The following is a 26,073-nucleotide window of genomic DNA, read 5'->3' on the forward strand; positions in this document are numbered from 1 at the left end:
ACCACTACACGGTGGCCATGTTGTTTTTGGTCTGCTGGTCACTGCATTGTAATTCCATGTATTGTATAAAACCCACATTTGTGGGTTTATAACCTTCATTTTTATGTTTTATACAGCGCAGCCCGTTTGCGCGGGGCTGCGCTGCGTTTAAACATCGGCGATCGCCGAAAAAAATATATATATTTTTTTAATATTTGCATCGGGGTACCTTGCCAATGGCCACATATTTGGCCATTGGAATGCTGCCTGACACATATGCACCCTTTATTTGGAGCTGACATGGCTCCATTGTGATTTTTGCAGAAACATACTCAGTTGTCAACTGAGTGCATTTCTGCAGCTAAAACGGCTCTTACATGGGCTGCTTTCTGTTTCGTGGATCGCTACTCTACCTCATTTGCATGCCTTTCAGCTGCAAGTGAGGTATTTAGCATATCCACGCCCAGTCCATGTAAGAGACGTTTTAGCTGGTCTCTTACACAGAGTTTCAGGTTGTTCCTGGATCGCGAGGCTTGCATGGAGTCTTACACATCTCTTACACTCCGTGCAAGCCTTCGTGAATCCTGCCCATTGACTTTAACCTATTTTTGGATAAATGGCAATTCAGGATTAGTAGTGTGTGAAGTATATTATTTTAGTCAAAAAGATTTTAATAAAATGTGCTCTAATAAAATATCCTGCCGTCTCTTCATTATGACCCTTAAGTAACTTATTGGCAAGTGTGAAGTTAGAGAAGGTGTCTGTGGGACCTATGGTAGAATGTGTCCTTGTATATAGATATATACATAGATATTGTGTTTGTGAGAATCAGGATAGGTTACTCTGTCCCTTTTTTTTCATCAAAGCTTCTTTGCAGCTTTATACATTTATGTACTAGAATTGTTTGTGAAATAAGTACTTTAATAAAACAATATGTATTAATGCATCAATGTGGGCTGTACCTGAATTACAACACAGTGGGATATACTCACCAGATACTTGGCTATTGCATGATGTGAAACTGCTATGCAAAGCTTAATTTTGATATTTAATAGTACAGTAATCAATAATAACACTAGAGTACATCTTTTAGTATGAGTACAATTCTTGAAATTTTAGCATTGTCTTAATGTGTGAGTCTTAACCTTCTTTTAATGCTATTGACATAATGGCTAGGGTTCAGAAAGGGCTACTGCTAGCAGTAAGTGCTAACACTGGTCAAAAACTTCTAGTGTATGGCCCGTCTGTTTCATAGACAGGTTCACCTCAGTGATTCTACATGGCTGATAAAATCCATTCCAAGGGAGTGGCCTATGCTGATTAGACATGTGATCTCCCCTGGAAATGCCTATGGGAAGGGATTTATGCACCCAAGCATTTCATAGAATTGCTTAGGTACACAAATTAGCATTGTGTGGTCTATGAATAATGCATGTTTACTTTCTTTCACATACTATATATTATGTGAGAGAACAGCAACAAAAGTAAAAAGTTGTAAATGTATCAGAAGATACAAGACAAAGGTGAAAGCTGTTTGATTTTTGTTAGGCTGGATGATAAGGCAGACCAGGTCTCATAATGGTTGATTAACGTGGCTTTGAAAATGTGATTAAACAGGGAGGCAGTTTTGGGTGTGGTGAGTATTAATGGAGTTGTATCAAAGTATAATTCTGTATAAAATGGTGATGAATGTTGTGCCAATCAGGAAATGTTAATTTTTGATGAAGATAAAAGGAGATATTTCCTTACAACTGTAGGAGAATGCCAGCCACTCCACAGACAACTCCTCCCACATAAACACGCACAATGTGTCCTGCTTGTTTCTCTTTCCACCAGGAGAAATTTTGCTGACATTCTAGTACTGAAATAGTTGTTGTGTCTTTCGGCTTTTCCCGGTTAGGGGCCGCCACAGCGGAACTCCGGTCCGCTAATGATTGGCAGTAGATTTTTACATGCCGAATTGCTAGCCCTGATGCACAACCTTCAATGAAGGTATGCCCATTCACGCATGTCTCCACACAGAAGACGCTTTAGCTGAGAATCGAACAGGGCAATGTCTTACTGTGAGGTGACAAAGCTACCGCAGCACCACCACCGCAGTAACGTTCTAGTACTGAAATAGCATAAGCAGTATTCATCAGTGCTGTAGCATGGGGCAGCTGGTACGCTGAGCACTCCCTACACTAAAGGAGAGGAGTCTTGCTCATTTGACTTTTTGTTTCAAAGACATTGCCTAAACAAAGATAGTATGAATGCTTTCTTTGAAAGAAAGCATGTATTATCTTTGTATCGGTAAAGTGAAGCAGGCTAGAGAGATAATGCTGACTTTACACAGCGTCCATCAGAGGCTTCATTTTCTTTTACTGCACATGCCCACTGAATACTATTTACTGTCAGAAGTCCATGGCAGGGAACACTAGTGTATGTCCTAGCTATGGAAGTAACATAAGGGGAGCTGAAAACAATTTGTAGTACCAGCCAAACACTTCCCACCTTGAAATGTGCTGGAAATAAAGAACTATTCATAAATAGAACTTAAACGAAGTTTAGTTGGAATGCTTGCAAACCAAGGTCTGCCATCTAGGGTCTGCTATGCATGTGTGTGGAACAGGGAAGCTTTTGATAAGGAAAATGTACACTTCTGAAAACAACCCTTTCAGTAGTTTCAGCAAGTATGCGTACGCACCAAAATAAAGAATTCCCCTAGTGATTGTTTGAGGATTTTGGCCAAGTGTGCACAAGCACCAAAATAAAACATTTCAACACTAATCCCTTCACTAGTATGTCTAAGTATGTACAAACACCAAAATGAAACATTTCCTCCACTGATCCCTTCAGCAATATGTCCAAGTATGTACAAGAACCAAAATGAAAGATTTCCCCAAGGGATTCCTTCAGTAGTTTGTCCGAGTATGCACAAACACAAAAATGAAACATTTCCCCGAGGATCACTTCAGTAGTTTGTTCATGTCTGCACAAGCACTTCTCTGACACCAAAATGAAACATTTCCCCCGTGATCCTTTCAGTAGTTTGTCCAAGTATGCACAATGACCAAAATGAAACATTTCCCCACTGAGCCCTATGTGAGTAGTATGTCTAAGTATGCACAAGCATGTAAATGAAGCATTTCTCCCAGTGATCGCATCAGTAGTTTGACCAAGTTTGCACAAGCACCAAAATGGCATTTTATCCAAGTACGCACAAGCTCCAGAATTAAACATGTCTTCCACTGATCCATTCAGTAGTATTACTAAGAATGCTCAAGCACAAAAATGAAACATTTCCCTAAACCATCATTCAGGGGTTTGTCCAAGTATGAAAAGTACCCAGGTATGCACAAGCACTTCTCTGACACCAGGATGAAACATTTCCCCCGTGACCCCTTCAGTAGTTTGTTCATGTATGCACAAGTACTTCACTAACACCAGGATGAAACATTTCCCCCGTGACCCCTTGAGTAGTTTGTTCATGTATGCACAAGTACTTCACTAACACCAGGATGAAACATTTCCCCTGTGACCCCTTCAGTAGTTTGTTCATGTATGCACAAGTACTTCACTAACACCAGGATGAAACATTTCCCCCGTGACCCCTTCAGTAGTTTGTTCATGTATGCACAAGTACTTCACTAACACCAAAATGAAACATTTCCCCCGTGACCCCTTCAGTATTTTCACCAAGTATGTACAAACATGAAAACAAAAATTTCCCCCATCAATCCCTTCAGTAATATGTCCAAATTTTCACAAGAACCAAAATGAAAGATTTCCCAAGTGATCCCTTTAGCATTTTGTCCAAGTATGCACAAGCACTAAAATGAACCACTTCCCCAGTGATCCCTTCAGTAATTTGACGATGTATGCGCAAGCACTTCCCTGACACCAAAATGAAACATTTCCCCCTGTGATACCTTCAGCAGTTTGTCCATATCTGCACAAGCATTTCACTGACACCAAAACTAATTTCCCAGAATGACCTCTGCAGTAGTTTTTTCATGTATGCGGAAGCACTAAACTACAATAAAAAAAAATTTAAGTAAATTGCTGCTTGCTGGCATAAGTTGAGACCCATTTACATGTTTAGTATAAAATGAAATCCTTTTAGCTTCATCTCTATGAATCTTACTGATCCATAAACATGTAATGCCCCTTATCTGAGTATTAGCTGTCCCCCTATCACTTATGCCTTAAGGATATTAGGCTTTTGTGATAATCAGGCATTTGTACATTTTTGTAGTCATCCTGAAAGCCATGATTTGCATAACCATGAAATGCCACTCTTCATGGATTACCACTATGAAAATGTGAAGGACTGGACTATGCATATTGCACTACAATTCCAACTGGCTTCATCTCTAATCTCATGGGTAGGCATTTGGGTACCACTGAATATTTTGTACTACACAAGTGCCACCATTGCTTTTTCAATGTAAAAAATTAGTTGATGCTAGCTGGCTAATATAATTTGAGTGTAAGGTGATGATAAACTGAAGCATAACTGCAGAACTGCAAATCAACAGCTGGCTTTGAGACATTACCACAACAAATGATGATGGTCTTGCTCTGTTTGTGTGCTGCTTCTCTGAATAAATGGAAAAAGTAAGCTGTTTATTGGGCTTGTTCTTGGGTTCAGCAATGTAATATGGTTTATTATGGATTATGCTTCATACACATGATACCCCCAAATGGTGTGACACTGTAATTCGTACAACATGGGTCGCCTTACAGTTAAGCAGAGACAAAGCCATGTACCTTGAAATGAAATAATCTGAGTTTTTTGAATAAATATTTCAACACGAATCAGGAGCTTTTATTATTTAGAGCCATGATGGATGTATTGGCAATAGCAGACTGCTCTCAAACACAGCCGGATGGAAAATTTAATGTCTTTACACCATATAAATCACTGACATTGTTTAAGGTACAGTGATCAATCTCACACACACACACACACACACACACACACACACACACACACACACACACACACACACACAAGCACACGCACACATGGATACACACACACACACACACACACACACACACACACACACACACACACACACACACACACACATACACACACGCACGCACATTCACCCAAGGTCACTCATGCCCCTACAGACAGGCACAAAGGCAGACACACACTGTCACTCACCTCACTACTAACTCTCCACGGATACTTACATGATCTTACATTTATGCGGCCTCCCCAACTGACTACAATTAGGGAATGCAGCATTTCAGCTCTGTTCTTTAACAAGGCTGGTATTACTAGCTTATGCAGCTATGTAATTCTCAGACATTGCCTCTGTAACTTTTATAAGCAGAGGAGGAGAACACTTGACTAATTAGCATACGCTGCTGCCGTAGAGTGCCTCATTAGCATTTAGTATGGTGCTGGAGACAACCCGCCATGATCATTCTACAACTATGTAGAATCACTGGTTGGAGCCTACTGCTAGTGTTACCATTAGCAGTATCCCTTTTTAATCCCCAGCTAGTATCTTAAGTGAGTCAAAGAACAGTTAGCAAAAAAGGGTTGGCATTATAAAATATAGTGGTAGTATTATGTTTTTTACATCAGCACCTTTCTGACAGAGTTATACCTAACATCATGTATAGATATTACTAGTGGTATCGAAAAGGACAGTTGCTTTGTTCCTGTATTACCAGGCATTCAGTCACAGAGAAGCAGCATATGGGGGGGGGGTGTACTTCTGATATTTAGTGAGATGTCTCTGTTTCTTCACAGATTTGTGAGTTGTTTCAGTGCAACTAGATGAAGAGAAGGAAGTGCAATGAACTGTGAGCTGATATCCTTTTACTTGCCTTATTTTTGGTATAATTTGTACTTGCACATAAGGAAAACCCAAGCATTAAATTCATAAGAGATCAGGTTATTTTTACGTTTGAGTCAGAAAACTAAAATTGTAATTGTACTGATTTTTGTGGACAGAATATCACACCCATTAATAGGAACAATAATCTTGTCATCTCAGTGATTTGCTTAAATATAAAATAATCTCTTATGTTCACTTTTTTATATCAAATAGACATTAGTACCACATTTGATTACAGTGATTTGTTTCATTAGCAAAGCATGCTTATTTGTAACCAGTAATGACTAAACATTGCTTACCGAAAAATCTGCATCTTCTGCTCTTAGGTGATCAGCTATGTAATGCACTCCCTCTAGTGCTTTCAGAATACTGGGGGATAGTTTCAAGCTTGAGTCTGAAACCAGGTTTTCAGTCACAGCCGACCTTAATGTGGAGTTGATTCTAGCTGCTGTCTGTCTTGTAGAATGGTACTGACACTGGTCATTGAAATTATGTGATCCTATCTGCCGCATGTGGCAGGGGTGTATACCCGTTTCAAGGTCTCCGCATTTATCATCTACATCAGTCTCCAGCCAGTACTTGGATGTACTCAGTTTTATATCTGATGATGCATCATAGTGGTTAATGTAGGTCTCACCTCCTGGATCTGGTCGTCTCATAAAAAGCCAACGAGGAATAAAATCAAGAAAAACTGTTCTTACCCACTTGGGCATCTTGTGCGTACTTGGTGAACGATGGTGAACATTTAATACAAATACTGTGATGACAATAGACAGAGTAACAAAGATCATGGTGAAGAGAAGGTACTCCCCAATCAGTGGAATCACTAGTGATGTAGATGGAATGATTTCCGTAATCAGCAGTAGGAAAACAGTGAGGGACAGAAGTACTGAGATACAAAGTGTTATCTTTTCTCCACAGTCAGAAGGCAAGTAGAACACCAGTACTGTCAAACAAGAGATCAGCAAACAAGGAATGATGAGATTGATAGTATAAAAGAGAGGAAGCCTCCGGATGATGAAATAGTATGTTATATCCGGGTAGATCTCAGAGCAGCAGTCATACTTCTTGGTGTTGTAAGTTCCAACAGCATTGACAATAGCCCATTCACCACTCTCCCAGTAATCCTTGAGGTCGACACTTTTCTCCATGCTTTCTAAATCAATCTTGGCTTTGTCATATGTCCATGATCCAAACTTCATCTTGCAGTTCTGCTGATCGAAGGGGAAGAAAGTCACATCAATGCTGCAGGAGCTCTTATAAATGGCTGGAGGTACCCACTTCACCTTCCCACTATAGAATAAATGAGCTTTTGTCATGTGAGTCACAGCAAACTCCCCATCTGCACTAAAGAAAAGATTGAGAAGAAAATGAAACAATATAAAGCAGATGGATGACAGAGTATAAAGACTGGTCTTTTTTATTTTGTATATTTTTATTTTTATTCATAAATATATAACAAAGAGAATTTGACTTAACATCAACCAGTGTTAATCATTAGTAATTGTGTAAACCATATAAAATATGCAGCTTAAATTTTCCCCTCATGTAAAGCTAACAGACTCCAGTATTAATATAAGCTACTTTGACCCAGGAATGTTAGAACTGCAATGTCTACAAAAGTAGTGAACAAAACATACATCCCAATCACCTATACTTTATGTTTATATTTGCAGTCTGTTTGAGGTGTACCTCAAAGGACATATTTCTTTCATTTCGTACTCACTAATCACTAATATTACATGTATAGTTTTACAAAACTCATGGTAATTTAGTCTGCTCTACTGGCATTCATAGATAAAGCCCTGATTATGACTCTGATAACATAAGTTGATTAATGGCTTGGCTACATGAAGGAGCTGGCTTGAAGAAGGAAGGAGGGGTTCAACATCACCAGCTCACTTGCATTTAGGGCGAGGGTGTGGAGGTACATGTCTGGTGTACCTGGTCCCATGGTGGAGTCCCTGATGGAAATTGGAGACACATGAGAACAATGACACTTAAGGGTCAAGGCAGTCTTGAGGATTTATTTTACTTGTGGAAGTTAATAACATACCCTTACCAATGACCATGGAAAGCTAAAATCCTGGAACTTGTTACTGGCCATGCACAGCAAGGTTAGGTCTAAAATAAGAAAAACTCCTGATGGCTGTGTAAATAACAGACTCCCTTTGTCTGCTTTCATCCTCAGTGAGGGAGGAATGTATGGATCAATAGAACAAGAAGAAAAGCTGATAGCTGGGAGACAGTGGTGGAGAGAAATTAACAAAAAATATTTCACTGCAGTTTCATTACAAAATTACAAAAGCCATTTTACTCCAATAAAGTAAACCCTAAGCTGTAAATGTGTCTGTGATAAATACCTGCAAAGTGAGTTATTATTATTTTTTTAATTCTACTAGGCTATGAAACCTAAAGGCGAAATCTTTTAAAAACTTGGTTCACTCAATGAAGCGCACACACACACACACACACACACACACACACACACACACACACACACACACACACACACACACACACACACACACGCACACACGCACACGCGCACACACACACACGCACACACGCACACACACACACACACACACACACACACACACACACACACACACACACACACACACACACACACACACACACAGAGCACTTTTCTATATTCAGGCATAAATTATGCTTTACTTTATTAGGCGAGATCAGGATTTGTAGATAGAGGTCACTGTAATGTACACAGACATATGGAGAAATAATAAGTATCTTATAAGTAAGGTAAAAAACGTCTGAAACACAAACACAGTAAAAGATGTTTGAGCAAAAACATTATTTTACCAGGATATGTACATACCATCTGCTTTGTTGCTCATGTTTGTAAGGTCTGAGCATGTTTCAGTATTAATTCTCTTGGTTACCTGGTGCAGGCCATTCCTCACAGCATCAGACCATCTGTTTAGCTATGCTCTCATGTTGGCACATCATCCTTTTTGATGCTTATTATTTAAAATGCTCGCTGCATGACTTCACCCCAAAGCACAGAAACTTAGCTGGCTTACATCCCCTTTTCCTTATCACAGTTTTTTTAATAATATGGGGCTGTCCTGGTTCTAGTACATTTCATTGCTATAGTACATTACATTACATACTACAATGGCAAAATGAGAAATAATTCTATATTATCCATATGAGTGCATGCATGCCCACATGAATGCATGCACGCCCATGTGAATGAGTGCCCATGTGAGCACATACCCATATGCAGTTACTGATTCCTCAGACCTACAGTTACCCAGTCTCCAACAGCCCTGCTGAAGGCCCTTGTGGCTTCAAAACTTACAATACACTTAGTACATTTGTTGCAATTATTTGCAGATATCTCTGTAAATAAAAACATTTTATATTATACTGACCAATCTTTAAAAGTCATTTAATCTTCCCACAAGTTCATCTTCATAAAAATTCAACACCCTACCCCCAAGAGCAATTGCTTTGTAGTCCATTATATGTTTTCTTTTTCGGTTTGAATATAATGGATATATATTTAAGGACATAACTTCATTGTGCACTTGTTAAGCTCATACTTGTTTGAATAAATGAAAATGTACAGTTCAATTAAACACACAATTGGTTCAAACATTTTGTTCTAAAAATTACTGCTGAATTCACTTTACTATATAAATCTACATGTTGTCCAGCTATACCACCCATGTAGTCAGTGCACTTTCAGCTTTCCCCCTCTACTTATATATCCTCCTTCTAATGTTAGTATTGACAACACCGATACCTCATTTTAGATCAGAACATATGTAAATTAATATGTAATCAGAATATGGCAAGATCACGTGCATTTTGGAAACTTGAGTGTAACTCCATAAGTATCTGATGTCTACAGCTAAAGTAATGTTTTTGTATAGGTACAATAATTACTCCTTTATTTGAACATCATAGTTTTCAAAAATGATACTCATAAAATGTAATTTGCTGCATCATAATTATTAAAAAAGAAATGGAAACAATTTTCAGTATTGCAGGGAATATTTCATCAACCAAATATGTTCACCAAAACTGAATTCAGTGATTCATGTTGTAATGAACACACTGCTATTACCAATGGGCATATATCAAGTCTGAATGGCACTAAACCATTTATAAGTACAAGCTACACTTTGGTAACTTCACAGCAAAATGACAAAAATATGTGAAATGAAGTGAATCAGACATAACATTAGGTATGGAGTTTGCCTAAGAACATTTATGAAGGGTCTCATGGAACACTTAGTACAGCTTTCTGTCATATTGAACTGGTGAGTCTGATGGGTGCAATAAATGATGCTTTGGATGTTATACAGGTGGATGAAGTCTGATGTCTCAAACATTAGTTGCCCAAGGGACAAGATACCAAGGAGCGAATGACAGACACTGTTTCCCACAGGAAATCATTGTTGGTAAGATTTCTAATTGTGCTTGTCAGAATGCTTCTTTGGGAAATTTTTCCCTTTTTTGGTGGTACCATGGCATTGCTATATAAAAGTTTGGGGCGAAGAGCTTGCCTCCGACATCAGGGATGCAGGGGAGCTTTCCCCCTTGTAAGAAACACAAGTTATTCAGCATTGCTTCTTTCAAGTGTTGGGTTTCAGCAATTCAGATTGCCTGGGTTCCAGTGCTCAACTCAACAATCTATAGTGGAACATGATAATTCAAATTTTAAGTATGAATGCTGTAGTCCTACAGAAACACTACTAGGCCCTGGACTTAAAAGGTGTCTGGACATTAAGTAGTGTGATTGAAGTAAAACTGTATTCTAGAAAATACGATTCTGAATAGGTCACAGTTTTTCAGATGACAAAGCTTATATTCATAACACCTCAAACTAATGTTATAGAGACAACCAACACCATGCTGTCTTTTATAATGGCTATCAGAAATTCATTTTTTGTCAAGAACAGAGAACAGAAGAGTTTTAACAGTTTCCCTTTGCCAGCAACCCCTCATTCCAGTTGCTATATATAACAGCAAAGGATTACAAAACAAAAACTGTGAAAGATATTTTCATAAAACTGCTATGGAAGAAGACTGTTATGAAGAAATGCTAAATTATTCACCATTAATAAAGAATTGCTAAGAAAAAAATTATACATAAAATTACTAGTGACATAATTCAAATGGATTGACAAAAATAGTCATTATTCAGGATATTCAACATACTCTTTGGCTGTTTTTAAATTGTACTTAAATATCTCTCTTACTCCTGTTTATAAAAACAAAATGTCTGACATTTGGTTCAATATACTGCTATCTGCCAGAAAAGTCTTCAAAAGAAATAAAATATAAATTATATCAGGGTGCTAAGACCAACAGATTTTGATAACAATATTAAAGTATGTATCAAGCAACCCAGAGAAATAAATAGCGATTCAATGCAGTAAGAAAAACGAAGACACAACAATAAATGTATTCATGCAAAAAGTGGATTGAATGAATCAATGGTTCCCATACCCCATAGTCCCACAGGGTATGTAGGAACATGAGGTCATATGCCATCTATAACTCCACAAAAAAAAAATTAAACTGGATTAGCAAACTCAAATAATCTATTCTCTAACCGTCATTTCTAAAAAGATTCTTTTCGGATCTCATTCTCCTTTACTACTTCAGCTTGTCTCAAAATCATTGACTTTTCCCTTACGGCATGAGGAAACGTTTTTATTAGACTGCCTTTTCAGCTTTCATTTTCTTTTTGGGCATGTATAGCCTCACACTGGAACCCACCCACCCCCAAAAGCTGACTCCTGCTGAAGTATGTGGATAGTTGAAGATGCAATCACTTTGCTACAGGGTCTACCCCCCTCTCCCACAGCTCCAGGGATTCTGATAATTATAATCAGCAGCATTGCCTAATTCCCTGCCAGTTTATCTCTCTTAATTGAATGTTAAATGTATTAGGTTTTTTGAAATGGTGTTAAGGCACCCATACCAAGTTCACTTTTATAGTGATTTGTGTGAGCTTCATGTCCTATAATATTTTGCATTCCTGTTAATCTAATACGTGATAGTAATGGTTTATCCATTGTTTGAATTCTGATTTTCTATTGTTATGTATCTAATTATGGTTGTCTAGTTTTGTGATGTTTTACTTGTTCAGTAAAGTTTTCTCCATATAAACATAATTTAGACTATCCAAAAAACACTTTCCCATGCCAATAAATTGTTCCATGCAGCAGAATAACACAATATATTTAAAAAAAGGTATGTCTTTCATTAACCAGAACTCCCCTATATGTGACTCCACAACTTGGGTATCAACCTCTCACAATCAGAAACTTCATTGTTTGGTAACTTCAGTCATCAATATATTTCCAGAAATACAAAACTTTTATGAAGAACACAATAACAATATGAAGCAAACATCTGGATATTGCATGAAAATCTAGATAGTTGAAAGATATGCCGCATGAACCATGCAGACTCCTCAGAACCTTAGAAAAGGCTGAGACAGCAATGTACTGTGCAATCATTTACAGACTTGGTATATGCATAGTACAAACCCTAAATGCCTCAGACTACCAGTGGAAGAGTACTCCCTTTAAACAGTGATATTTTAAAAATGGAAGAAATTTTTGTTAAATAATGTAATTGTATAATAGCAATAATCCACTCCTGTGTGTGTGTGTGTGTGTGTGTGTGTGTGTGTGTGTGTGGGGGGGGGGGTAATGCTGGATTTCCATGGATGGATTTGTTTAGTCACTCAGGCTTTGCCCTCATGATCAAACTTATATCTGTGATCCTGCATTATCCACACCCAGTCATGGATTAGTGCTAATATATATCAAGTCTGAGGGTGCAGTAACTTGGAGTATTCCCATTACTGTCAGATACAGTGACCTCAGAAGCACTACATGTAAGTAGTAGGAGTGTACAAAGAGGCTTCCATGCAAAAATCATTGAATAGAATTACACTGAGGTCTCATAATCCTTTTCCAGCTGCACCATATTTTGATAGTTCTAGGACCCAAAATTATTGGTTTTGAACATCTCCTGAGGAGTTTCAGTTATTACACCAAAAGGGTATATCACTTCAGGAAAAAAGATAAACTTTTTGACTCTTTCAAAACAAAAGAAAGGACAGTCTGTCAATAAATCAAATCTATCAATGTAGCTGATCTACTGACTTGCCTTTTGTTATGATCATTGCAACAAACCTTTCCAAGGCACTGTTATGTTACATTTCAGTAGATCAAAAACAACTTCAGCAGCTCATTTGTTTTGGTAACCCCTCCCCCCCAAAAAAAGGCTGCAAATTGAAAATTAAGTCTGTATTAATAAATGCACAAAACTCACTGGAGGGATAGGTTCCTAACTCAATTTATTCCTAGTCTATTGGATAAGCTGCCACTATAGCTCAAACAAAGTATATCTTTTGTTACCTTTAAACCTAGTCTTTTTTTTCTCAAAAATATTTTTATTTTTCTTACATAACATCTTAAATAACTATGTACACTATTTATATTAGCCTGACACTATAACATATCTTATTGTACACAGTTACTTTATAAGTATGTCCAATCCATTATCAGAGTGTCTGACCAATTATTGTATAGTGTCAATCGATGATAAGATGTTTCCCCAAGGGTTGTTGATAAATGGCTTTGGATACATTCTTAGTTCTTTAATTTTAATTTCCAATAATGATGTGGTCTTCAGTAGGCTGTAGACATCTTCCAAAGTTGGTATTGTGTTTGTGTTCTTATCTTCTTGTTATACACTTCCTTGAAATTGCAAGTGTAGTCCATATTAGGTACATGTTTGACCTATTCAAATGAGGACCTTTGTTCACATTTAATAATATAAGAGCTTTAGTTAAATAAAATGATTCATTAAATAAAGCTTGTAGAAAGTTATTAATACTATTTCAAAATGGCTTAATTTTAACACAATTGAAGAAAATGTAGAGCCAATCTGCATTGTGTACTTGCTCACATTTCCAACATATTCCTTTTATGGAAGAGTTAATTTTATTGATTCTATCTGGGGTTGAGAATGCTCTGTGCAAGCATTTCCAATTAAAAACTTTCCAGTATTGTGCAAAGGATGTATATTTCATCGATAATAAGATATTTATGTTAATATCTTCAGTTAACTGTAATAAGTGTCCTTTTGTTATATATTTCCAATATGAGGTTCTGGGTGTTGCTTTATAGTTTATCAATATTTTGTAAAATTTTGAAATACTGTTTCCCATGTCCAAGTCATTATATATGATTTCATATATGTATTCCGTAAATTTAGGTATTTCTTTAAATGAAGAATTGGTAATAATTCTACTTAAATCTTGTGAATATGACAGAATAATCTGTAAAGTTAGCCAGTCCTGTTGTGGAATTTTGTATGTTGTTTTTATTACTTGCATATCTAAAACCTTTAGTTCTTTGATACATTGGAGCCAACAAACAAATCCTTTATGCTCCCAGGAATTAATAATTGCTCTATATATTTTATGTGGAAAGTTCTTTGTGACTATAAATGGTGTTAAAAGATCAAACCACATTTTTAAATCTATATTTGTATTAATAATTTTCCTAAATGAGTCAATGTAATAATTAATAATACGAGTTTTAGTGGATTTAGTTATGTTATATTGCATAGTAATACATAATATGTGCCATGGCAAATTGTTTGTATCTATTATTTGAATTTTTTTTTTTTTTGTAAATGAAATTCATTTATTGATATTACAGTTAGTAATTCTTGACAATTTGCAGAGTAATTTGGACTTAGCCAATCTGAGATTGTTTTGGATATTGATGCTTTAATATATGTTTCTATATCAGGAAAGTTTAATCTTCTCTGTTTCCATGGTCTGATATTATGTATTAAAGCTATTCTGTTTCTTTTGGGAAACCATAACAGTTTTATTAGGCATGAATTTATTTCTTTAAGCATATTCATTTCTGGTAACAGTTGTATTGCCAAGGCTATATATAGGATCTTGGGCAGTAAAACTATTTTTATTAACTGTAGTCTATCTTTAAATATTAATATTATTTTGTTCCATTTTTCCACTGAGATTTTAATTGTATTGATGATATTATTGTAGTTTTTTGAGACTAATTCATTATTATCTTTGCATAATTCAATTCCTTGATATTTTATGGTAGAGTCTTGTTTCCCTGTGATGTGATTCCCCCTGCAGGTCTATTTTTTTATTTAAAAATAAAAATTTTGATTTTGATTTATTGAAATGGAGTCCTCCTAAAGTCATGTGAAATTTGTCAATTAATATATCAAATTCTTCTGTCACTTTTGTATTAGATAATGTTAGTAATGTTAGTAAGCACTGTGCCAAAGGGTAGAAGGTACTTCTAAACACTTTAATGAATAAAACTGGTAAGCATTTTTATATAAACTTCTTCAGACCATGTCAAATTACACAATTTAGTTGTTAAATACAGATTTAAAAAAGCAAAGTTTTTATACATTACCTAAAGTACATAAAAGCTTATCCAATCTGCCCCAGAGACCGATTGTCTCAGGATGGGGGTGGACAACTGAAATGATTTCCAGCTATGTGGAACCAATATTAGATAACTATTTGGTGGTCCTTAATGACTCTAGACATTTTTTGTCTCAATTATTTGATTATTGCTCTAGGGTGGATTCATGTGCTAATTTTATTTTTGTAACATTAGACATATGTTCTTTGTTCACAGTGATACCAAATGAAAGTGGTTTGGAATTTGTTAAAAAGTTTTTGTTAGATGATGGAACATATGATCTAAAACAGATAGATTTAATATGTCTATTTATAGTCTTGGATAATAATGTCTTTACCTTTGATAATTGTTATTACAGGCAGAAGATCGGAGTGGCCATGGGCACCCCCTGTGCCAACAGCTATGCTATATGGTGTTGGCACAGTGGGAAAAGACATGTGTCCTAACCAGTAATAGTTTTCTGGATCATATTAAGTTCTACAAACATTTTGTAGACGATGTTTTTATGTTATGGGAGGGAACTATAGAAGACTTTATGCGCTTTTTAGAGTACTTACATGGTACTACAAACTTTCTTAAATTTACTTGCAGTTACTCTACACAACAGATAGACTATTTGGATATACAGCTAGAGAAAGATGCTTCTGGTAACATTATTACCAGTCGTTATAGGAAAGACTGTCAGAAAAACCATATGTTACATAGAAATAGTCTACACCCCCCCACATATTTTTAAAAACATCATTAAGGGTCAAGCAATGAGACTTTTTCACCTGAACAATAAGGAAGACAGATTTATAACAGATCTGGGAGTACTAGGAGATGAATTATTAGCAAGGGGATATAGGAACAGCAAAGGAGAAAAAGGTATCAATGAGGCTAAAGTACTCAGGGGCAGTAGAACCTCCCCTTACTTTTCAGATACTAACTATAGGAATGAAGTATCTGGATCAGCTACCAGCTATAAAGCACCAAGGGTAAATTTAACATACTCCAGTAATATTAAGATAATTTGTGACACTATAAAAAAGAACTGGCATGTTTTGACATCGGATAGTATAATTAATGCTGTAATAGGAAGAGAACCAACTTTTTCATTCAGGAATAAAAAGGCCCTGAAAAGGCTACTATGTTACAAGAGCCCTACAACTAGTAATAGCAGTAATATACAGGGGACTTTTCCTTGTGCTCCTGCAATTTTTGTCATTTAATTGATACACACAATAGCTTTGTTCATCCTTATACTGGTGCTATACATAATTTCAAATTTCATGCGACTTGCAGGACAATAAATTGTTTAGTTGGCATAGTGTAATATTTGCAAAAAATTTTACATAGGCAAAACAAATAGGATGCTATTTGAAAGAATGAGGGAGCATTTGAGGGATATCAGGAATTCTAATGTTAATAACTCTCTGGCTAGGCATATTAAAGACACTGATATTACACATAACTTTAATTTTAAAGTTATTGAGATGGTCAATAAATGGTAAACTTGGTGATATTATTAATTTTATGGAAAGCTGTAAACTGTTTTGAATACTACATTTGCAAGCTGATAAAGCTTTTGGACTAATTGACAAGATTTCTTTAAAACCTAAATTGAAGAACAGGAGGCCTTAATTGTTTTTTCATCATGTGTTTGTGAGCTGCATATTTATTGGCTGCTTCTTTTTTAAATGTGTATTTAACAACTAAATTGTGTAATTTGACATGGTCTGAAGAAGTTTTTATGAAAGTGCTTACCAGTTTTATTCATTAAAGTGTTTAGAAGTACCTTCTAGCCTTTGGCACATTTTCTTTACTAATATTTTATGTTTTATGTGCTTCTGATTCTCATTTGGTAGTTTTGCTTTTTTTTAATGTTAGTAATATGTCATCAGCAAATAGCATTACTTTAGAATTGTATTGTTTATAAACATCCATTCCTTTCATTTTTATATTGTTAGGAATTGAATCTGCCAATATTTCCATAGCCAGAGCAAATAGAGTTGGTGACATGGGACATCCTTTTTTAGTGTCTTTTGTTATATGTATAAATTCAGAGATAAAAGGGCCTAACTTGACATACACTAAATCATATATATATATATATATATATATATATATATATATATATATATATATATATATATATATATATTCTTTAGGAGATGAACAAAGGATGCAGGAAATTCAAATAGCATTAGGATTTTGAATAAATAGTCCCAATTTAGGGAATCAAAGGCTTTCTCTATATCTAAGCAAATTATGAGTGTTTCTTTATTAATATAATCTATAAGAGAAATTTAAATGTTCTGCTTTTACTGTAACATACAGGTTAAAAATGGCTTTCAGTGGAGTTTTCTGAAAATGCAAAATAAATACTCTGCTTTTCAGTGTAGTACAGTGCACTTAGTTGGAACGCTTGGCAAAAAGATATAGCTTGGCATTCATTGTTATTAGAAGTCAGAAGTAAAATATTTTATCTTTATAAACTATGCAGTTTGTGAAATTCTCTATCTACAAGAATGTCAAGATGAACTCTTGTATGCAGCTGTGTTTTGTCAACAGAATGTGCAAGATAAGAGCAAGGCCGAGGAGTTATTCTTCAGGAACAGAATGTTTGAGATATGGAAAACAAACTGTCAGCAAACCAGCTTCAAAGGAAAGACTTATTATTCTGGCAAATTCTCTAAACTGCTGATGCAGACAGAAAAGAAACTATAAAGACTAGGACTTCTTTTATATGGGAGACTTTGATTCTTACAGATTTGATGTGGTAAGCTGAAGTACAGCTTTGTTATTTGTGTATATCTTTCATTGTTATACTAGATGTCTACTTCGTATGCAGAGTAAAGAATGTCATATCAGATGAACTGTCTCATAGTTTTCATTGAGTATTGGTCAGCCTCAGTAAGAAGGTGAGATCCCTTATAAGATCCTCCAAAGCTAGCTATGAAAACTAAAACACCAATAATACCAACAACAACCACAAAGCATTCTATAGCTATGTCACATATCTCGATGTCAACAACCAGATCTGCCCTGAGTTACAGCACAAAGGCAAGAACATTACAAAAACAACTGATATTGGCAACATCCTGGCAGATAGGTTCAGTGCTACCTTTCCCCCCTCCCTCTCAAAGCTGCACACTCTAAAGGCAATATCACAGCATCCATGGGACCGGACAACATCCCAGGCTGCGTTTTACATGAACTTCAGAATGTACTGTCTCCCCACCTATGCACCATGTTCAATAATAGCCTCACATCAGGCATAGTGCCCCCTGAATGTCACACAGCAACAGTTATCCCACTCCACAAAGGTGGCACCACAATGGACCATGGGACCTATTTCCCTATAGGCCTGACTAGCCTGGTTTGCAAGGCTATGGTGCACATCATGGATCACAGTCACAGAGACATTGGGTACCTCCAAACCTTTGACCCCTCCCTGTTTGGCATTGTTAAGGGCGGACCATGTCTCCTAAACCTGGTGGACTTCTTAGAGACAGTTACCAAGGCATTAGATGAAGGTAAGGAGGTCCACACAGCCTACCTAGATCTCTCATAGGCTTTCAACACCATTCCTCCTTCTGGTATTATCAACATACCCAGTATACACGACTGCCATTGGTACATCTCAGGTAGCTTAGTGGTATGTTATTGTGATGAATGTGTACATGGCTGCATGTTCTAATCCTGGCAGTGATATCTTACCTCTTAGAGCAGGCACTGGTAGTGCAAGGGTGATTAACGCACATTTCAACGGTTGTGTGTTCCACATGTTTATTATTCAATGGAGAATTACCTATATATGCAAGTTGTGTTTAAGGTATACTATGTAACATGTAAACATCTGTGAAGATTCCTGTCAGGGATACTCCCCATTATTTGGAACTACATCCCTGATTACATTATACAAAACCCCTCACTAACACTCCAGGGAATCCTTGCAGAGTGGGTGGTGAACAGTGGCTACACCCCAGGGATCCCGCAATTGGGTCTGCTCAGCAGAGGGACAGTTAGTTAATTGATGGGGTGGCAACAGCAGACACATTTTGCCTATGCTTATGAGTGGCCTCGGTAGTTGGGCATGTACCTACCTATGTATCTATGAACCTGTACATACAGTATGGACACATGCTGACAGCTTAATTTACTGTTCAGGTATTGACTTACCTTGTGCCAATAGCGGTTGTGTGTACAATAGTTGAGGGCTACCTATGTATGATGCACACAGTAGACCACCTATACATGACAATTTACAGGTGGTGGTGTGTGTGTGTGTGCCATCCTTGTTTGCTGTGTGTGCAGGTGGAGAAGGGTGTCAGTCCATGAGTGCCTACACTGTCAGTGTTGTGCTATATGTTCCCTCTTTGCCAAGGCATGGGCATAGTGGGCATGCCTCCATCTGCCTACTGGGGCTAGCACAGGGTGTTTGTGGTCTAAGTCCCCCTGTGCCTGTGGGTCCCTTGGCAATGGTGGTGGGCTGTGAGGGCCTTCACCATTCTGTCCCTGCTGCAGCTGTTTTCACAGGATCATATTGTGTAGCGTGGCACATACTATGAAGATGTGGACACACGTTCTTGGAGAGTACTGCAAGGCTCCACCAGATATGTCCAAACAACGGAACCATGATTTAAGCATCTCAAACATGCGCTCTATGATGATTCTGGTTTCTTTGTGTGCCTCATTATGGCTGTGTGCATTTCTGATGGGAGTCATCATCCATGGTTCCAGTGCATAGCCAGCATCCCCCACCAAGTGGCCAAATGGGATGTCCCTCCTGGCAAATACCTGATACAGCTGTGAGGCATGCCAGATGTGGGAGTCATGATAGCTTCCAGAGCTGCCAGCACACACATCCATGAAAATGCCCTGGGCATTGGACACAACCTGGCAGTTGATGGAGGGGAATCCCTTGCAGTTTATGTAGCGCCTACCCTGCTCACTGGGTGGTGACTTGATGTGTATGTGCGTGTAGTCTATTGCACCCAGTACCTCCGGGTAGTCTGCCACATGGTGGAAGAGATGCATATTGCATATTCCTGCATTTGGGGGAAGTATATGTGCTCATTGGCATGTGGTAACATGGCATCCAGGAACTGGTGGATTACCCTGGATGCTGATGCCTGTGAGATCCCCATGATATCCCAGTTGGCCTTTGGAAGGTACCCGTGGCTAGTATTCTCAAGCTTACACATACCTTCATGTCCACTGGGATGAGTTCCCCTCTGTTACTTCTCGCTTTGAGGCGTGGCCGGCACAGCTCAACAAGTTGCTGTATGATGTCCCTGTCCACCCTGTAACACTCTACTATCTCCAGATCATGTAGCCCTAGTAGGTTACCCTGGGTCTGAACACTCTTCTCCTCCTCCGGTGCCTGGGATGGTTGTCAGCATCATCCTCCACACCACCGTCAGTCTCCAACACATGCTGGTGAATCTAAGCTATGGTGGCCCCTAACATGTACATATTAAAAGTTCCACGTCTGTATACACCAATGGTGCAGAGTGTCTGGGAATACACAAGTGTGTGTGTGGGGCTTTCACACCTTATACTATTGTGCAATGGATGATGCTGGTGTAATTGGGTGTGTTTGTGCTATTCCAACTGCAGGGTATCTTAATTATTGGTTTTACAGCAGGTACTGCTATTGTGGGGCCTTTGGTGTTGACTTATGCTTGGCTGCCGTTATTTATCTATTGCCCTTTACTTCAATTTTCAACCAGATTCCCCTTCCATTGTCAGGCATGCATCCAGCTACCACCTTTCTTGTTTTGTACTTTTACAACCCAGGATTGTGTTGGGAAATGTGTTATGTAGCTGATCTACTGCAAGTTTGCTTTGTTCTGCTGTGACAGTTCTCTTTTCTTTGCTGTACGGCACCTCCCCTTTCCTGTTCTGCAGGTAGCAGCTAGCAGCCTTGTTAGCTGTTATCTATGGCCCACTGTGAGTTTCTAGGTGTTAATTACTCATTTGTACTCCAATTACCATGCTGCAGCATTTCCTTATTGTCTTCCTGTATCCTTCCTGTTTCAGCTGTGGTGCGCTCCGCGCACAGCCATTTACCGGGTTTCGTGCCCGTTTTCATCCACGTTCACATGAACTTTCGGTTACCTTGTGTGCTCTCAGCTAAGCAAAGCTATGGCTACTTCCACACCCCTATCCTGAGGCTTTGCTTAGCAACATGCAACATGGATTAGCAATGATCCAATGTGCTTACAGCTATGGTGGCGCACCCCTCTCTTGATGTCATGTTTACCTCCAGGCCACTCCTCAGTGTTGTACCGCTATGCCATGTGGTACATCCTTACGTTGGCGGGGCATTTGCAATTCAATATTACTTGACTCATTTGCATGGCATTGACTGCTAATTCCTCGTTATCGCATGGAACACTGTCACAGACCCTTAGCAACCCTTGCGCCATGGTTCTGGTGCAGCATGCGTGCCAATGACTATTTTGGGGATATCATGAATTGTGTTACATTGCAGTTTTATGACATCTAAATATATTTTCCTTGTGATCCCGTTTACGCACAGATGCACTGCGGTTTTACTTTGTGTTGGTGTGGCCATGACATTAAATGTTATTTTTTATATGTTGTGCATGTTGTTTTATGCCATTGGCTATATATTTAGCCACTGGCATATATTAACATTATAATACGTAAGTTTGGTCCGCTTTCATGGCTCCAATTTTATGTTTGACAAAATGTAAACCATTTTTTTTGGTTTACATTTCTACATGCTTACGCTTCGCCTGCCCCAGTTCATGAATCGCTATATACCTTCATTTGCATGCTACACTGCTGGACATGGGGTAATTAGCATACATGTGCTGGGAGCTGTGCAGCTCTGCCATACGTTGGTGGTGCACATGGAAACAGCTCTTACCTGAATCGCTCGGCAGCCATATTTGGTGTTAGATCACCGACGCTACTTCGGCGCCTGGCGCAAGCTTCATGAATCCTGGGGATAATGTAAATAGTAATCCATCTTGACCTACCTTTGTTTTTGAAGAATTATTTGACTCTCTGAACATTCTGAATAAATCATTACTGTTTCTCAGTTGTTTAAGAAACCCTCCTTTTTAATAAAAAACAGATGACAAGTGATGTACCATATCAGTTGATACTTTGAGAGATGTAGTTGTAAGAGTTATTTTTTGGGACAGCTATCTTGGAATCATTATTTTTTTTGTTTCTTCTTTCTAGCATCAGTCCAAGGAGTTGTTTCTTTTATTCTTTTAAGAGTAGGGGCCATCCATTCCATTTCTTCTGGGACAGACACTATGTTGCTGTTTTTGATTAATATAGTAGCTTCTTCTAAGTGATTAAAGGTTCTCATCTCATTGGCAAAATGTATTTTTATCTTGGCTGGAAAGGCCAGCTGTGCTTTAATGTTGTTTTGTTTCAACAGTTTTATTATTGGCCAGACTTTTTTCCTTTCTTCTAGCATTCTGGAAGAATAATCATTGTCAAACCTTATCAGGCTTTGATTGTATTTTAAAGGAGAGTTTCTGCAAGCAGAGTTTAATATTAGTTCCTTGTCCAGAAATGAAAAAAAAATTATAACTACGGACATAGGTGGAGTATTTGTTGAGTTAGAAGCAGGTTTCCTCAGTGCTCTATATGCCCTTTCAATTCCAAATGAAAGTCCCTCTTTCAAGTCTAAAAATTCAGGAATCCAGGTTGTTAAGAATGAAACAATGTATTTTCCTTCAGTGTTTTCATGCAGACCGGAGAACCTTATATTGTTTCTCCTTTCCCTGTTTTCTAAGTCATCTAGTTTGTTAAGCAGCCATGTATTCTGTTTAAGTAGAAATACTTTTTGGAATTCTTTCTCTTTGAGTCTCCCTTCAGTGTCATTTAGAGAAGTCTCTGTATTTGTTATTTTTGTATGGTGTTGCTGTAATAGTTCTTTAAGAGTATCAGTCTGTTTTTGAGAATTTAATTTGAGGTTTTTTTAAAGCCATCCATCTTCAAAGATAGTTCCTGTAAGGTAGATGTCATCAATTGCAGTTCTTTTTTCAAAGCAGCATCTGGATGAGAATTCCTTGAGTTGTTCATATTCAGTGACTCAATATATCTCCAAGTTACTTGACAGGAAAATGTTTGTATATCTCCACCAAAATTGATATTTATGTAGTTTAGTAGTTAATCTATAGATTTCTGATGTTTTAAACTTGAAAAATAATAAAATTTTCGTATATTATTATACTAGTTTATGGAGCTCTCAAAATTCACTGTTCTCAGTTGGCCATCTAGGCTCTGCCCTCTTTAAACCTAGTCTTGATGACTGGATGGGTAGACAAAATTTACATTATAGTTATCATGTACAACCCTGATCAATTTAGAAGAAAAACATTACTAAGTAATTTTCTAAGTAATTGAAAAGGGTGGCAAGAATGTTTAACAGTGTCTACTTAAAGGTCCATATAGCTAGGAATTTTATAATTCCTGTAGTCTCTTACCTAGTAATTTTCATGTTTCTATGCTGCTTATAATTCTACCCAAATGTTATGATTTACCATTACAAGACCCTACCTGAAGAAAGCAGTTCAGTAGAGAAAGGTACCTATCATTACAAAAAATCTTTGAGGACAGTTGACCAACAATAAAGCTACCCTTTCTGTGTTCCTAAGGAGGAATTGTATGTGGTTATGCTGCAACAGCTATATATTAAGAGTTTATCATTTGTTGTTTCTCATTTTGATGATAACTTTTGTTTAACAAAGCCTTGGAAATTTATCCCATAAAAGTTCAAAGAACAAAAGTGCTTGACATTGGTGAAATTCAGATGGTTGAGTTTTTTTGTTTTTTTTTTGTGAGCTAGGAATCATGAAACATAGTTTGTCAATTTCCTTTGCTGTACAAATATGTCTGGTTTGATAGATAATGTGGAAACAAAACAAGTACTCATTTCTCAGTAAAGTTTGGCCTGGTCATTCACTTGGCATAGCAACCCCCACCCCCCTCCAACCTCTAATCTGACTAGGGTGTGGTGAGTGACGGAGACTTCAGCCATGTTCTATGTGCAATTACAATACTTTGGAACAAACATCTGTGTTAAGCAGCTATATAGTAGTATTTCTATGGCTTACACAAAACTGGCTTTATGTAATTTAAGTAGTATGTCAGTTTATACGGGTCTATATTAGATCATTGAAACAGCAGAATTTTGAATGATCTAATATCGAACCCAAAAGCGCGAACGCTGAAAACAGCTAAGCTGCACAAAACTGAATTCTTTCCTAGGGAAAGAATTTGGTTGGCCATTGTTGTGGCTTCACTGTTTTCAGCGATGCGGTGGAAAGTTATGGATTGGGTTAAGGTAAGTGTGTGATTGTGCAGACGTTCGGGTTAGGGCGCGGGTTGGGTGAGTTAGGGTTAGGGTGCAGGTGAGTGAGCGGTAGTGAGAATTTGGGGTTAGGGGTGGGTTAAGTGAGTTAGGTTTATGGCGTGGGTGAGGTGAGTGTGCGATAGTGAGAATTTGGGGTTAGGGGCGGGTTAAGTGTGTTAGGTTTAGGGCACGAGTGAGGTGAGTGTACGATAGTGACGGACCTTAAGGTTAGGGTCTGGGTTAAGGTAAGTGGATAGATAGTAGTGTATTTGCAGTGTAGTGTAGGGTTATTTTATTTTAGTCCATTATTTTAGTAAACATACGTCACATTTGCATTTGTTAAGAAAATTATGTTAACTTATATCTTTTTATCAAAAGATACATTTATGTGTACACACATGTTTATGATTTCCTTTGATTTTCATAACATCAATACAGATACTTGCAGTTACACATATCTTTTTCAGCAAATATCTTTACTTATGCAAAGTTTTTATACTAAATGAAATAGTGAACATAAAGAAACAAAGTCTTCTATTTACTATTGAGCTCTGGCCTTTTCTCTGCTACCTGACCTACCCATTTGGTCAGCTGGTCAGCCCTACACTTCTGCAAATCATCGTAATGGTGATGGCGTGGTCACCCAACTCCTGCCAAATGTCAATTTTCTTCTAAGAGGTACCACATGTGCATGCCTCAGTCTTAGCCTGATGTGAATTATTGAGAAGCTAGTGCATGAAAAGGGATTCTTTGTCTGACCAGATTGGAGCTTGGCCTTGTGTCTTAACAGGTGATGCCATGATGCAAAATGCCAGTACCAGAATGAAGAAAGTATGGCCAAGGCTGTATTTCACAGGTTCAGAACCACTCCCTAAGGGTTGTGACTTTACCTTAACCATACCCAATTAACTAGAAGGGACATTATACCAGGTATTGATATTATTGACATGTTTAGTTTAACCAAAAATTCTTTGCCACTTACAATTATTTTTTTAATGGAAACCAAGCACCTTTCACTTACATGCTGGTTAAAAACTGAAATATATTGAATAGTTGTGCATATGATTTACAATTGCTACTGCTGCTAGTCATTGCATAATGTACATTTTTAGGGGAATTCAACCTGAAAGCCAATGTCTCCTGTAACACAGCATCATTTTTTTTGGGGGGGGGGGTGGGTGAAGAGATAACTATTACTATGTGTGTTATTTACAAATTATAGGAACTCATGAGTTTGGGGTGCTAAGGTGTGACAGATGATGTTAGATTGGCAGGGATTACACTTCATATTGGTGAACACTGTCATTCAGATGACACCATCCTCTCTTTTTAACTATATCTAATTTAGGTTTGTCTAGGGCCATTCACATATTACCACAGCAGGCTTGGGACTACTGAGGAGTGTCGTGTACAGCGGAGCTCTCCGCATAGTGTT

The 26,073-nt window shown here is 37.6% G+C and overlaps 1 protein-coding gene across 1 annotated transcript in view; it reads right to left on the reverse strand.

Moving 5' to 3' along the window:
* The window catches only part of CHRNA2 (cholinergic receptor nicotinic alpha 2 subunit), a 403,744-nt gene that overhangs the window by 101,782 nt on the left and 275,889 nt on the right, over nucleotides 1–26,073 (reverse strand). Inside the window, exon 6 of the mRNA XM_044062347.1 lies at nucleotides 6,122–7,169. Coding sequence (XP_043918282.1) covers nucleotides 6,122–7,169 — 1,048 coding nt within the window. The remainder of the gene's footprint in view (nucleotides 1–6,121; nucleotides 7,170–26,073) is intronic.

Source organism: Protopterus annectens, chromosome 2.part1 (assembly GCF_019279795.1).
Source record: "Protopterus annectens isolate FY-2018-M chromosome 2.part1, PAN1.0, whole genome shotgun sequence".
Classification (NCBI taxonomy): Eukaryota; Metazoa; Chordata; order Ceratodontiformes; family Protopteridae; genus Protopterus; species Protopterus annectens.